The sequence below is a fragment of the Pyrus communis genome, chromosome 10 (genome assembly GCF_041283825.1).
Source record: "Pyrus communis isolate YQ-2024b chromosome 10, ASM4128382v1, whole genome shotgun sequence".
NCBI classification, from domain to species: Eukaryota; Viridiplantae; Streptophyta; class Magnoliopsida; order Rosales; family Rosaceae; genus Pyrus; species Pyrus communis.
In genome coordinates, this window is record NC_142574.1 from 28,891,190 (window position 1) to 28,906,950 (window position 15,761).

At 35.8% G+C, this 15,761-nt stretch overlaps 2 protein-coding genes across 2 annotated transcripts; one reads left to right on the forward strand and one right to left on the reverse strand.

The window, feature by feature from the left end:
- Positions 1-2,584: 2,584 nt before the first annotated feature.
- Positions 2,585-5,216, reverse strand: LOC137727398 (bidirectional sugar transporter SWEET2a-like). The gene is made up of 6 exons (XM_068466267.2): positions 5,067-5,216; positions 4,212-4,248; positions 3,739-3,955; positions 3,480-3,635; positions 3,269-3,388; positions 2,585-3,150 (listed from the first exon to the last, which is right to left on the reverse strand). The coding sequence occupies exons 1-6, from the start codon at positions 5,125-5,127 to the stop codon at positions 3,043-3,045; spliced, it is 699 nt and encodes a 232-aa protein (XP_068322368.2). The 5' UTR covers positions 5,128-5,216; the 3' UTR covers positions 2,585-3,042.
- A 4,260-nt stretch (positions 5,217-9,476) lies between these two features.
- On the forward strand, positions 9,477-14,760 carry LOC137730179 (5'-3' exonuclease family protein). The gene is made up of 15 exons (XM_088678843.1): positions 9,477-9,729; positions 10,459-10,578; positions 11,185-11,308; positions 11,438-11,575; positions 11,665-11,874; positions 11,980-12,154; positions 12,266-12,339; positions 12,468-12,579; positions 12,747-12,940; positions 13,092-13,146; positions 13,250-13,596; positions 13,690-13,741; positions 13,941-14,160; positions 14,246-14,417; positions 14,523-14,760. Exons 1-14 carry the CDS (start codon positions 9,569-9,571, stop codon positions 14,337-14,339), a joined length of 2,076 nt encoding a protein of 691 aa, XP_088534969.1. The 5' UTR covers positions 9,477-9,568; the 3' UTR covers positions 14,340-14,417; positions 14,523-14,760.
- The last annotated feature ends 1,001 nt before the right edge of the window (positions 14,761-15,761 follow it).

Below are 15,761 nucleotides of genomic sequence, written 5' to 3' on the forward strand. Positions count from 1 at the left end.
ATAAAATTAAATTTTGAAAAATCTTTTTAGTTTTGTCAGTTCATGGAGTTTTTTGTAATCACATATCTTCTTTTCTTTCCTAATCTTTAATTAGGCATTTGAGGACAAACAAAAGATCAAATTTTAGATTACAAATAGCAAAAACAATTCTTTATTTTAAAACACGTTTTGGAATTGAGGTGAAATGGAGACCACCACCATGAACTCGAATAACACCAGAATGTGCCAAATCAAACGAATGACCTTCACCTATATTTAGATCAACAATGCTCATACTTTTTTTTTGCTCGAATGAAGCCACCGCTTGCAAACCAATTGGTCAAAGGGAATTCTAGATACCTTGATGCTGAATGTGTAAGATTTAATGGCGTTAAATCTTTTAAGATACAGAGGAGAGAGAAACACTAATAATACTTTTCACAATTAATGAATTTAATTTCCTTTCATATTTCAAATTAGTAAATAAACCAATCTTAACCATTGAAATACGTTTAATCTAAAAGCTCAAAAGAAGTGTAAAAATATTTGTCAAAAAATTTGTCTCTTGATCCTATCCCATATACATATACATGCCCTTTTGCAAGGGGATCCCTATTTTTTGAAAAAAAAAAAAATGGGGATTAGTTATGCAATCTACTCCACATCGACCTTCAATGATCCGAACGTCTACTTTGTACGTCTCGATTCATAGATCATCTTTGCAAAAAATCAATTTAATCTGAAACCATTTGCCTATTTAATTATTACAATGAAATTTCATTGTTTCTTACAAAACAAAGTGTTCGTTAATTTCTTTGAACTTATTTAAATGTCTTAAATATTTCCACTTGGCTAATATTTTGTAATGATGTTTCAACAAAAAAACAAAAATGTAAGGATGATCTATGAGGTGCACCTTAAAAGTTAGACAGTTCGGATTATTAAAGTTTGATGTGATGTGGACCACACAACAAATCTTAATTTTTTTTTAGAAAAATGAAAATCCCTTCTCTTAAAGTATTTCATCTAAAAGGATCCCTTGAATGATGCAGCCATATGCTTTCGAATATTCAGAAGTGATAAAACTTTTCTGAGCACATGCATTCATTTTCGACATGACCTCTCTCCCAAGATATAGTTTGGCCTCTCCAAGGAAATAAGGCAAGATATATCGCTAACACAAAAGGCCAGTTTGGCCACTCCAAACTTGGGAAGAAAAAAGAGGTTCAGGGAGTTCACACAATTACACCAAACTCTTTGAGGTCGTGTGGGTTTTGACCTTATAATAGTTGAGCAAAATGTGTCATGAAGAAGTCTTTCTAACTTCATTTTTTGTTTTTTCAAAAAAGTTAGTGTTTGGAAAGATTGGTCAAAGAATATGACAACTACTTATACGTAAAGGCAAATTTTATTGAAATTTGCCATTTTGATTTTTAATCTTCATATTTTTACCCAATAAAAAGGTGAAATTTTGCCCCAAATCATTTTAGTTTTGACGATGACAGTGACTTTGAGTTGTGACAAATGACAACAGAAATTGGTATTGACCTTAATCAAGCCAATGGATCCAAATATTATTAGAGATTTAATTAGAAAGTAAGTTGATAATTGAAAGGAGTGAGAAAAAGCCGAACTTAATGAATGAATCGTCAAGTGCGGGAACTTAACCTAGTTGATTGAAGATTATTGGTTAATAGACAAACTGGTTAGACATGGGTTGCAAATAAGTTTTTTTTCTTATTTGCCATTGCAAATAAGTTAAGACAACTATACATTTCATCATGTGATAGAAGAAGTGAGTTGTCCATAATAGTGCTCTAAAGTTCTCATGAATATGGGGATTAGTTGAGAACCAAAATAAAACACGAACTATAATATATTAGGATGAGAGATGTAAAATTTGCATTGTCTGAGTTTATACTAATGGTGAATAATTCAAGATCATCGTATAACTACTACAAATAAATCTGATAACTCTCTTCAAGTACTCTTATAGGTTCAAGTCTAAATACACCTGTCTACATACATCTCTAGTGCACATGTATTTCAAATTCTTCTTAATTTTGTAATTCAGGTGGAGGATTGTTGAAAAATTATATTGTAATTTATTTAATGGTATTATAATATTAGATAAAAAAATGGGTTGAAAGAGCTAATTTACATGAAAACTTGATGTTCTTCAATAATTAGTTATTAATTCTACACAAGTTATTATTTCTACAGGTTAACTCTACTTACTAGAAGTTTTTCTATCCCTTGTCTAACACAGCACATGCAGGTAGCGCCAATGCACATATGTAAGAATTAGCGGGACAAAGTTGGCGGTAGAGGTGGCAATCAATTTATTGAGTTGTTAATGGGTACTTGTTAAGACTCATTTAATTTGATATCATCATAATATAAAAGTGAGATTGGTAATGGGGATAATGGTGAAATTAAGGTGAAATCAAACTAAAATGGATCTTAACAAGTGGTCATTTACCACAGTGGTGGAAATGAGTTGAGCACTTGCATGATTGCGTGGGTTTGAACCCCGTCGGTGGTTAATAATTTAACAAAATCTATCATTTGACAAACAAAAAAAACTAAAATAGATCTTAATGGGTAATGGGGTTAACAATCCAATGGATTAATTTGCAACCAGTAGTTGACAGTGGTAAAGATATTTTATAATTAAATTCAACATCAACTCGACGTAAACTGATTAATGAATTACAAGGCTAGGCTTACAGAGGGTGACAACCCTAAACTATTTAGGAAAATACTAAAAGTACAATAATAAATGGAAATATTACAACATTTTCCTAATTAAGTAAATAATTAACAATTAAGAGAAGATAAACAGTGCTAATCCAAGAGTTGACCTAGGGCTAATATGACCCTCTCTTGTGATCTTGTTTGTTGATAGACGCTTGAGATGCTTCTGTGCATCACGTAGCAACTCCAAACCCTTCATAATCTCATGATACTGTTCTCACTATCACAATTTATGACCTAGGGCTTTGATTTTACCGCATTGAGTTTTAACTAGTCCAGTAAGTTCGTTCACGCACGCCTCCGAAATTAAGCAAGCAGTGGTTCTCTCGAGTCATCATCTCCAGACATTTTGCTATAGTAGGAGTACAGAACCAACTGGACAAACCCTAAAATTGTACCGAGACTGTTTGGGATCTGCATGAAAAATAATGAACACAAGTTAATACGTTATATAAGTGGGATGTTGTTGCTGTTTAGACTTTAGAGTGATAATATAACTGCTGAAATTCGTCCAAGGAAAAAGAATACTTACATAGACAAAGGGGTCGCCCTGCAACGCTCCGTATGCACAGAAAGAGAAACTCACCAAGAAAGTTGCAAGAGAAAGATTAAATGGCATGAACTCAACACTTCTTGTTTTGATCACCAAATTCTGAAAAAGGGTATATGTGAAACGAAATCAGTGAGAAGAAATTTCACAATCTGAAAACAATCTGAGTGAGAATTATTCCACACGAACTTACGATGATAAACAACGGCGAAGCATACACTGAAACTACTGAAAAAGCACATATATATCCAACGAACAGTTCCCTCTCATGGCCTACAAGTCTTAAGCTCACAAGTACAACAGCCGCAAAAAGAACAGAAACTGCTGCGAGCAATCCCGATATCCTCAGCTGCAATGAACATTTTGAAGAACAACACGTAGTCAGTAATGCAGAGTTGTAAAAGGGACTTGATCTTAAGAAGAGTATGGTAGATTTTAGGATTTATAATTACCGTAATTGATTTTTCGGCGTAGGTAATGAAAATGATCAAGTAGACTAACTGGAAAACAGCTCCGATTGAATTGACTGTAGCCACCATTATAATACCACTCTTCACTATAGGCAGGCCATACCATGTGCATATCAAGCAATTTAAAAGACCATATATGTAAGGCAATCCTGAGAATTGTTCTGTTGACTTGTTTGTGATAATTCTTTTAAATGTTGGCCTGAAGAACATAAAAGACTCAAAAGTGAGTGGGAAGTGCATAAATCATTAGGGTAAGCAAATATTTTAATGAATTCCCTTTTTTAAAGGATGCTAGTAAGACAAAATTTTAGAAACTAATGAACATGGAAGTTGATTTAGTTTATTACTTGAGCGTTGATAAACGTGCTCATTCTTATTGGTGACGCATCATTTAGTTTGCAAATTTTGTTTCCAAATTTAGTCTTTCTAGTATTACCCTTTTTTGAAAAACTTACATTGGTGACACATACAACGAAATTGCACAGATATTGCCTGCAGTTGACAAAGATGGGTGTTAGAATGTTTCTTGCATATCTAATCATTTTTGGGTCATACTTGCATATCTACCCGATCATACTTGTTATGCATATTTTCATTGATCAGCCAAAGGTTTTTTTTTTTAAACCAATAATATACTTTAATTTTCATACAAGAAGTTGAAAAATGATTATATTTTCACAGGTAATTTTTTGTCAAGTATAAAACTTTCCACAAAGTAGAATAAATGGTTTTAACTTGTAAAACAATTCTTTCATATAATTAAGGAGAATAAAAATTTCAATTTAATTGGTTGCTAGTTGTAAGCCCTTGATCAATGGTGATAGATGCCAGATTATTCAACATATTTTTAGGGAAGGAAATTTTGTGCCTGATAAACTTGCTGAGATTGGTTGGATTTGGGTTTACACTTCATGTTTTTGAGATTCCTCCTGCTGGTGTGGGTTGTCTTTTTCAAGAAGATATTATAACGGTCTTTAGACCCAGTTTTGGCTTAGTTTATAGGTTCTTTGCTAATCGAGTTAGCCTGACTATTGTACCAAAAAAAGAATTCCCATCATATGACAGTTATATACAGTAAATAAAACAAATAATTGACATATTATACATACTAGTTTTAACAAATTACTATCACATCGGATTACCTCAAATCCGCGACAGTACTATGATATGAAGTCATTAAAAAAAATTCATGCATGGTTGTGCTTCATGAACCAGAAACCTGTATCTAAAGCATATGAATGCATAGAAGAAGTTCTAAGCAAATATATATATATAGAAAGATGCATTGTGTAAAAATGAAGAAGGTATACCAGCAATGCCGGCTGCAGTACTGAACCATAGATAAACAGAAGACAATCCAATTGGCAACATATCGACCTATCGATTATCAAAACTTCTGCTTAAGAAAATGTATGTATTCACCAAGCAGAAGCTTTCTCTCTCTTTTCTATTGTAGCTGTGGACATTAACAAACCAAAGGGGGAAGCTATTTATAGATGTACTTCTTGTTACACATAACAGCGAGAATGTCTTATTTACCACCAACTTTTTTTTATATTTTTTATGTGTTCATGTATGGTTTGTGTTTGTGTTTTTACAATTGACAGGATGTTTATAAAGATGATATTTTGCAACAGCCAATATACCGGCAAAAAAGGGACGTCACGTACGAAACAGGGCAAACTACTACAACTGTGAATCAAACTCGTACAAATCAATCTTTTGTGAAGCAAATGATGTCCAACTACATGCTAAACTTAAATATTTATGGAAAAGATAATTCCATTTATTGTTTGTGCTATAGATAGAGAGAAAGTGTGTGAGAGATAGGATGGATAGATAGTCTTAAAGAAGGGTGGAGGAATAATGGTGGAAGAAGAGTGAAAGAAATTTATATGGTATATATTCCCTTCATTTCTTCTTCCTCCCTCAATCATTATTCGTTCATATTTTCGCCCTTATACTTTTCTCTACGTCTATAATTCAAATAAATAATAATAAATAAAATGGGACCTATAAAAATTGAAAACCGATAGTTCTCCATGCTTGTTACTGCAAATTATATAGAACTTTGCAATCATTAGTTCTTTCACTGCCCTTTGGCAAAACTTTCGTCACTTAAAATGATTGGTTCTTTCCACCTCGCAGCCACACATAAGCACAATATGGAGAAATTTGTTAGTGTCTTGAGAATACAGTCTACTGCTTCAAGTATTTTAATATAAGTAGTTGAAATTTTTCTTTTTCAAGTATTCAATTACTTGTATTATGATACTTGATGTATAAGTTGTGTTCTCAGCACGCTACTGAACACTTTCTTCACAACATGCACATGTGTTTTGGTTTATCAGACTCGTATTTGTTCCATTCCATCTTCAGCAGCCTTACAGCTTAGTAGTGAGGGGTAGCACAAGCCCGACCACGTACTGGCACCTTACTCGAGATTCTCTCTAAATATATGGAGACGAGTACAACTAGGAAATGTCAATCATCGTTGGTTGAGATCTTTATAGAATTTTCAGAGCCAACGGAAACTTCTAGTACTGTTGCCTATTGGCTGCTTGTCACTTGCATTACAAATGTATGCCCTGCAGTGACTGTGCCCTCATGCATTTTATATATTTTAGTTCTGAACGTTTGAGATTTTAAATTGAATAACGTTAGGAATATCAAAATTTTAAATTAAAATTTAAAAACCAAATGATGTGGATGTTAATGATTGAATTATTAGTTAAGTGTTAATTAACGTGTTTTTTTTATTAATGACACATTATTGCGTTTGTAAATTTAATTTAAATTTTGATCTCCCTAACATTACCCTTTTAAATTAAACATCCGAAAGAATATTGGAATATGCAGAAGTGTTCTTGTATGGTCGGCAACATTGAGTGGGACAACAAACTACTGTACATGTGATCTTCATCAAATTTTTTTCTCCAATGTACACTTCATCAAGTCTTCAAAATGGATCTTTCATACCTAATTCGTCCTGGAGTTGGTCCCTCAACTTATTTTACATGAGAGAAAAAGTTGAAAGAGGGTTCACCAGGTTACCTGTGTAACCACTTGCATAAAAAGATAATTAACCTTCTATGTTAGAGTGTTATTATCCAACCCATGTTGGTTCCGCTACAATGCAAGCTAAGATTAATGGAGGGTCCAAAGGATGAGAAATTTTTCAGTAAGCTGGGAAAACAGCGCGATACACCAAGTGTAATAAAACAATTGGTTGAAATTTTTTTTTTTAATTTCCAACCAATGTATTTTTACATTTGATGTACTGGGCCATGTTCCTGACATACTGAAAAATTCTCCTAAAGGTGGACGAGTGTACTCGTCATTGATCATGGTTTGATTCGAAATCGATCATGAATGATAGGATCCACCATCTGAGGATTTTTTTTTTCTTCATTTATTTTATACACTAGAAGGGTCTATTATTTCATTTAATTTCAATTATTGCTTCTCTTTGGCGCCCTTATTGCACCTGTCACATGTTTCAATTCTAGCTAGTTTTGTTTTTTTTGTAAAAACCTATGATTTCATATTTCTATTAAACGAATATGGCATATGTGTTGAACCATTGCATCGGACATGAACATACACATGGACACAACAAAGCAATGATGCAGGTTTCATTCGGCCATGCTTCCTCGGCATGTTTTACTTGTTGGCATCGATCCCATGTTCTTATTTCATCCCTTGTTTAAGACAAGAGATATGATTTTCATTAATAATTGGCTATCAAACAATATAGCAAAGGTGTATAATGTTGTCGTTCATGTGCTTGTTTCTTACCATTAATTAAACTAATAAAGTTAATTAATTTAGAGAATTGTTATTGGCACTCCAAAAATATCATTTTGCACTCCAAAAGTTCTATGATTATAAAAATAAAAAAAATACAGTTTTGAGAAGTGCAAAATGAGATTTTTATTTTATTTTTTTATGCTAATAGTAGTTTTCTTAATTTATCGTGCTTTATTTCATAAAACTAAGAGCAAAAATTTAGCAATGCTTTTGAGTTGTAGGCCTTGTTTTATTTTGAATTTCAATTTCGCTATGAGTTCTTAAAAACATTTGTAGCAATATTCTCCTTTCCGACCCTCTCCTGTGACATCTCACATTGTTCAGGAGAGTGATCCTTATATGTATATTCTCATCTCTACCTAGCATGAGGCCTTTTGGGAGCTCACTGGCTTCGGGTTCCGTTGGAACTCCAAAGTTAAGCGAGTAGCGTGCGAGAGCATTCCCAGGATGGGTGACCCATCGGGAAGTCCTCGTGTGAGTTCCCAAAAACAAAACTGTGAGGGTGTATTGGGGGCCCAAAGCGGACAATATTGTGCTACGGTGGAGTCGGGGCCAGGAAGTGGTCCCGCCCGGGCCGGGATGTGACACCCTCTCCCTCTGAACGTTAGTCAAATTGAGCGTAGTTTTGTTCATTTTGTGAACTATTGCATGTTAAGTTTTTATTACTACTTGTATTTTTTTCTCATAACTCAATTATAGAGTTTCAAGTATTTACTAATTCTCTTTGTGAAGTTAGCATTTTATTGATGCATATGCTCTTAAAAGTTTGTCAAGTGCATTACATGTAAGAAATTAACAGAAAAAAAATGATAGAGTTATTATTGGCACTCCAAATAAGTAATTACACATTTCTCACAATAAGGAAGAGAAGAGATGGGTACATGATAATTTTGTTTAGTTCTATTAAAATGAATTATTCCCACACGAGTGATTTCAAACATATTCTCACGCGACATTATTGTTTATTTTTTGTCATTAAATGGAATAAATCAAACGAGAGTCAAGATACATAAATAAAGTAATTTACTAAATGTGCATAAAGAGAAAATGAGTCATTGAAATCATTTTCTAATATAAAATACAATTTTTAAATATTTTGGGAGTTGAAAACACCGGGTGATTGCTCTTGGGTATGGAGGAAGATACTCAAACTTAGAAGCATAGCTGTGGGAAGATCAAGTACCTAGTAGGAGACGGCTCAACCATTTAACTATGGTATGACAATTGGAAGCCTGGATTTGCTCTATCAAAAAAATAGTTGGAGATGCCAGATCTTTTAGGCGGACAACATGCCTTTATCGGATGTGCTCGTGTTGTGTCAATAAAGACAGCTAATTTCGATTACCGCTTGGGGGCTTGCTCTACCACCCAATCGATGAAGACTCAAATCAAACTCGCTCTGGGCACAGGTACTCGAGAACCTGATTTTGTGGGATCATATCAGATGATGGGTCCAGAAGATGGGCAAGCACGACTCTCTAAGGATCTTTTAGAACTATTAAAGCAGGTATTCAAGAAGGTGCTACATTTTGTACATCACATTTGTACCGCGAGTATAATGTGGTATACAAAACGTGGTAAAAGTGTAATGTTATTTTTTAATCAATAATGCACATTACAGGCTGATGGTATCTATTTGGGCTACTATTGGGCTAATTTCCTGGGCTACAACATTGGGCTACTATTCAATTGTTCTTAAATCTGGGCTACAATATTGGGCTGCTATACCATTTTTGTATTGGTCAACAACGCTGACCTTTGCCATTGAAAATACTAAAACACAAAAATCCTCCCCCGCCAAACACAACATTTACCATAAGGTTTCCCGCCAGGTTCTTTTTCCTAACCCTTGGTCTTCCCACAACATTTACCATAAGGTTTCCCGCCAGGTTCTTTTTCCTAACCCTTGGTCTTCCCAAATAACCTCTCTCTCTCTCTCTCTAATTAGTAGATGAAGCCATTTGAACAGAACTCATAGCGTGCGACATTGAGAAGAAAGAAGATGGGGATTCAAGGGCTACTGCCGCTACTTAAATCGATAATGGCGCCAATCCACATTAAGGACTTGGAGGGCACCTGCGTGGCGGTGGATACCTACTCTTGGCTTCACAAAGGCGCCTTGTCCTGCAGCAGAGAGCTCTGCAAAGGCATACCCACCTCCAGGTTTCTCTTTTTTTCATCGCATTTGTCGGATTGGGGTTTTGGGTTTTTGTTTGCCGGTCGTTCTGACATGAATTAGCTGCAAATTTCGATGCTTTTACGAAAATGTGATGATGGGTTCCTCTTGTTTTGACCATTTTGATGCAAATTCGATGATGGGCCGTCTTGGTTCGAGCATTCCGATGTGTTCTTTCCTGTATAATGATGGGCCTTTAGCGGAGCTGTTTCTGGTGTTAAGTAGATGAAATTATTGTTATTTGTGTTTCACCAATTTGAAGAATTTGAGATAAAAGAACCAGAATTTGGCAGTGAGCTTATAGGAAAGGACAAAATGGGTTTTTAAAGTGATCCCTTTCCCTCTTTTGCTTCAGATTACTTGCATTTTTTGGGTGCTTTTCACGATTACGGTATTATTTCACTTTTTCAGTCATTGTTCTCTCTTCCAAGTAAATTGACAAAAAAACACTAATTTTGGTAAATCAGCTACTTATTGAGCAGTACGTACATGAAGAATTGAAATCATTTTCGTCCTATGAAGTTCACCGATAAGAAGCTACCTGCATTTTTTTTTGTAGTCAGTGATTTTATGGATCCAAAGTACTAATTTCAAAAAGTAGGATTCAAAGCTGAAATAATTTATCATCTCAAAGCTTCTTTGCAGTTTAGCGTGGTTGATTATGTAAGTAGATTTTCTGTTATATATGATTCGCTTGCATTTCATTCCCATTTTAGGCACATTGACTATTGTATGCATCGAGTAAACCTGCTGCGGCATTATGGTGTTAAACCCGTTCTTGTATTTGATGGCGGACTTCTACCAATGAAGATTGAACAAGAGAACAAACGTGGAAGGTATGGTGGCATCTCTTTTATTCTAATTCCACTTGGTTGTAATCCATATTATATTTGCTCTTTGTTTTGGAGTAGGTTGCATAAATTCTTGATGACATTTAATTTTTCAATAGTGTCAGATATGTAACGAATTGACTAATTAATATTAGCTTAGGTTTGATCCACTATTTAGGATGTCTAAATCCTTGATAAACTTTTGAATGCTTATGCTGATGGATGTGTTTGGACACCCTTAGAGATAAACTGAAACTATTAGTGCATAAGTTTGTGTATGTAGCCAACGGATTATATGGGCGGATATATCCAACTCAACCTCTTAATATTTTTTCTTTCGCTTCCCTTGTATGGGGATTAGATGTCTCAACTCAAACCTTTCATTAAAAGACCACCCTGTCTATGTCATTTCTACTACATTTGGCAAGCTTCCGATCTTTAACGCGTAATTGGTTTGTCTCTGCAACATGAGGCTGAGCTACTGATCCTTCTCTTCTATCCTTATTAATTTGATAAAACTAATACATAAGAGACTGGTGTTCGCCTCTTAAGGTCTATGTGTGGTTCATGGATAACTCAACTTAGGAACTGTTTTATGTTCTCCTTACACAGGGTGAGAAAGGAAAATCTTGCACGTGCCAGTGAGCATGAGTCCAATGGAAATTCTGCTGCTGCTTATGATTGCTACCAAAAAGCTGTTGACATTTCACCTTCAATTGCACGTGAGCTAATCCAGGTAAAAAAGTCGCTTTTGGGTTAAAGATCACTAGCTATTTAGAGTTTCAGATCTTCGTAGGGATTTATGTTTATCGTTAGCTCTACAGAATTTTATCTCCTCTCTTGTTGATACTGTTGCTCCTTGAAGGTGTTAAAGCAAGAGAATGTATGTTATGTGGTGGCTCCTTACGAGGCAGATGCTCAAATGACGTTCTTGGCTGTCAGCAAGCAGGTAGAAGCAGTAATCACTGAGGACTCAGATCTGATACCATTCGGATGCCCCAGGGTTAGTTATCTGTATAGCACAGACCACTTTTCTTTTCTTTACTATTAGAAATTTCTCTGTGTGGTATGATAATTCTTTTTGTAATCCAGATTATCTTTAAAATGGATAAATTTGGGCAAGGGGTTGAGTTTCAGTATTCAATTCTACATCGGAACAAGGACTTGAGTTTTTCTGGATTCACAAAACAGATGCTTCTGGAGATGTGTATTCTGAGTGGTTGTGACTATTTACAGTCGTTGCCTGGAATGGGACTGAAAAGGGCACACGCCCTCATAAAAAAGTTCACAAGTTATGATAAGGTGAAGTTTATCATTCATCCATTCTTTAAATTTCGGAAAACAGACCGGCATCATTTGAATAATTTTGTTTTAAAGTAACTGTAACTGATGACTGTCCGACTTCAGGTAATTAAGCACCTAAAGTACAGTACTGCTTCAGTTCCTCCCCTATATGAAGAATCATTCAAGAAAGCAATATTGACCTTTCAGCATCAACGGGTTTATGATCCCGTTTCTCAAGATATTGTATACTTGTCTGAAATGTCTGATCATGTTGTGGATGATTTTGACTTCTTAGGACCATATCCTTTATACTATTCATCTCAGTCAACCATCTTATTACTTTCTTTTATTGTTTCATTACTTCCGTCTATTCTTTTCAATGCATAAGATTTTGCCTTAACCTGAAATACGTCGATATCACAGCATATAGCTAAAGGTATAGCAGAAGGTGATATTGATCCATTTACTAAAATGCCATTCCAGGTATCCTCTGTGCGATTTCTACAAGGTTTATTTTTTTCTGATTGATTTTCTTCAATTGTCTGTGTGTGTGTTAGTTTAGTCTTAATGAGACTAAAGTAGGTTTTCTTCTTTTCTCTTTGCGGGATCAGGAAATGAACTTTAGTGCCGACAGAACTTACCAACCCAAAAATGTCAATCTTGGAAGGATAAATAAAAGGCTGGATTTGCCTGTGCAGAATAACCTCCTGACTAAATATTTTTGTATCCTTTGAATCCCTTTTTTTCTTAAGCTTGATTACATTATCTAGGTTTTGATTCAGTATATTGTGCTAAAGAATCAGTATAAAAATAATGTTCACAGTATTACATTTTTGTAGCTTATATATTGCTTGGGCTCAAGTTCTGCAGTTTTTCTTTGACAACTAAAGGCTTTGCCTCTCTTGAAGCAAAGAGAAAATTCACAGCTCCAAGGAACTCACCTGATTCTCCAAGTCCGGTTGATGACTCTTCTCTCAGTCCCAATGAAAATGCCTCTGCGGATGATGTTTCGTGTAAAACAAACTGCTCAGAGTCATCCCTTGTTAACTCTGACAACATGGGAAATGAACCTCCCAGTGATTCAGTGAGTTTCATAAATGGGTGTGATATGATAATTCTTATTCGAAGATCACTTATTAATCAACTGTTGTTACACCTTATAAATTATCTGTCTTTTCTAGGATCACTTATTAATCAACTGGCGTTACACTTTATAAATTATCTGTCTTTTCTAGGTAGAAGATGACTTCGACACTGATGTCCCTGATTCAATAGAATCTCAAAATCATGGTAAGGATATAGTTTCCCCTTTGATAACTTCATGGATCCGTTTTTAGTTTTCTGGTTACTAGTAGTTACAACTCACTTGAATTTGTGTTCCTGACATTGAAAGACATGGTGCGCATGAGACGAAGTCCAGAAAATACATTGTTGCAACAACCCAGACATTATATCCCTAAGCCTTGTGTAACGCTGCATAGGGAGCGTGAATGTAAGAATGCCCCAGACACAGTTGAGGGTGGTAAGACAAGAACGGAGCACAGAAAGGTCATTGTTAGAAGTTCTTATTTCAAGGATAAGTCAATCAGTGAACGCAATCAGGAAAAGCGATTGCTGAAGGATGATCTTGCTATTGATATGCACAAGGATGCAGTTCCTGAGAGTACTCATTTTGAGAACAGCTATTTTAATAGAAAAGTCGCTAAAAGGAAAACCTCCCCACATGACAACGTTCAAGTGGTATGTGTTTTTTCTCTCTTTTGATTTTATGCTTAGAATGTTTGTGTTTATGATTATTTTTCTTATAAAAACACTATTGTTTAACTACCTCAGGAGAATGTGAAACCCGAACCACTGTGTATCAGTGCATCCCTTCCTGATGATGGTAAGTGCTAGTCAAAACTCAAAAAAATAGTTTAGCACCCTATTTTGGAAATCAAGTTATTTGATATGCTTTTTATTAACTGTTCAAGATAAGCGTCTCCTGTTCACTTACAGATCCATGCTAATGCCAAGCTCATTAATCTTATATCGTATTGAATCTTTCATCTGAGCAAATATTTTGTTTTGTTTCTTCAATGTAGGTCCCTGTGCATCTAGCCTGAACAGGGCAGTTACAGACACAAATGAAGAAGGAAAATTCTCATCCAATATTTCCCATTTAGGCCGTTATTCAGATATAGCAGAGAAATCAGTGGAAAATTTTGTATCAGTAATATCATCATTTAGATTTTCCTCATCTGGTTCTCGTGCAAGTGGTCTCCGTGCTCCTCTGAAGGATGTCCAAAACACCAGTACCAATAGGTAATCCCTGTTGTGTATGGACGATCCAATCTTAAAGTTCATTGCGCTACGCTAACATGAATGACTCTATCTTTATTTATTGCAGACCGACTGTTGTTGACTTCAGCAAATTTGAATATGTACCAAGTATTCAGAAAACTTCCACAGCATCACGCAAACGCTGTTTTAGACCTGTTTAAAGCAAAGCAGTGAGGTTGTGAGCATACATGTGATACATTTTTCAGTTATAGTAATTGCTCTAAAGACAATTTTTCCAGGTGAGTGGGGAGGGATTTTCAACTTGGGCTTCGTTTGTTTATCTGCAATTTTGTTATGTGGTAGTTTGTTGCAACTCTGTTTTAATTACTGACAATCACATGCAGATTCTTCGAATGCTAATTTTGGACTTGCGGGTGCATTTGGTTAATCTTCCATCAGCGTTGCTCTTCGTTGTTTCTTGTTTGTTGTTCTTGTAATGTCATTTATAAGCTCTTTCGGATTGAAAGGAATACAAATGGAACTGATTCCTCTGTAACTGTTGTTGTACACAATGTTGCAATATTGATTCGTTAAACTTGTTATAGCTACATATCTTCAAAAGTTGTATTATTTTTTGGCTAATTTTGTGCAAACATTCTGAAGATATTGATAGCACAAATGGAAATTTTTTCCAAAAGCAATCAATTAAATAGATCTTCATATAAACTGATTCCCCCATTGATCAAAACACAAGCTCTGAACAATTGGCAACATTTCCAAGGCTTTTATTGGACCACAGTTAATCAGCTAATAATCTGAAAAGAACCCTAGCAGTTAACATGGCACCGGCAACCGTGAAGTTCACCTTATCAGGCCGCCCCAAGTGCGCCTTATCAACCATCTGCAGCCATAAGGGTTTTGATGGCAGCTCAGGCTCACTGACTGGCGCAATTGGCGTTGGGTACTGGCCAACTGAAAATTGGAGCCTCTTTGGTCGCTCCCGGCCAGCTCCCACAATTGGCACTCGATCTTGGCACACAGGACAGTCCCCGTGACTAGTCAGCAGCCACCGAGCCGTGCAATGTCTATGATAAAGGTGTGAGCAGGGCAAGCAAAGAATTAGCTTTTGATCGTGACGATCATCCAAGCTATCACTTATGTTAGAAAAATTCTCCAAACAAATAGCACAAGACATCTTCTGTTCCGTAGCGGGCAAGCTATCAAGTCTCACTTGCTTTAGACCAAGAATTGAAGGGTGTTATGATCCCACATCGGCTACACCAGAAATGGTGTAGTGGTACTTAAGTGACTAAGTCCTTGGGGTCCTCCCACCTATTGGACTAGTCTTTTGGATTGAGCTCTTACCTTAGGCTTGAGTACCTAGCATTGGTATCAGAGCCTAGGTTCCCGACGTTGCGGAGGAAGCGACCTGGAAAGGGCGACCTTAACGGGATGACCAAAGGGTGCGCTGCTGTTAAGAGTGAAAGCCACCAGAGTAAGGGCCGCCGTGGGCATCGGGTCTTCTGAAGGGTGGTGTGATGTTATGATCCCACATCAGCTACACTATAAATGGTGTAGTTGTACTTAAGTCCTTGGGGTCCTCCCACCTATTGGACTAGTCTTTTGGATTGGGCTCTTCCCTT

What these genes read in the sequence shown, in the direction of transcription:
- LOC137727398 (XM_068466267.2), bottom strand. Translation starts at nt 5,127, where the DNA reads ATGTTGCCAATTGGATTGTCTTCTGTTTATCTATGGTTCAGTACTGCA. An exon ending in TACTGCAGCCGGCATTGCTG is followed by an intron (nt 4,249 to 5,066) that starts GTATACCTTCTT and finishes TGTCAACTGCAG; the next exon opens with GCAATATCTGTGCAATTTCG. An exon ending in CTTCGCCGTTGTTTATCATC is followed by an intron (nt 3,389 to 3,479) that starts GTAAGTTCGTGT and finishes ACCCTTTTTCAG; the next exon opens with AATTTGGTGATCAAAACAAG.
- LOC137730179 (XM_088678843.1), top strand. Translation starts at nt 9,569, where the DNA reads ATGGGGATTCAAGGGCTACTGCCGCTACTTAAATCGATAATGGCGCCA. An exon ending in TACCATTCGGATGCCCCAGG is followed by an intron (nt 11,576 to 11,664) that starts GTTAGTTATCTG and finishes TTTGTAATCCAG; the next exon opens with ATTATCTTTAAAATGGATAA. An exon ending in CCTCCTGACTAAATATTTTT is followed by an intron (nt 12,580 to 12,746) that starts GTATCCTTTGAA and finishes TGACAACTAAAG; the next exon opens with GCTTTGCCTCTCTTGAAGCA.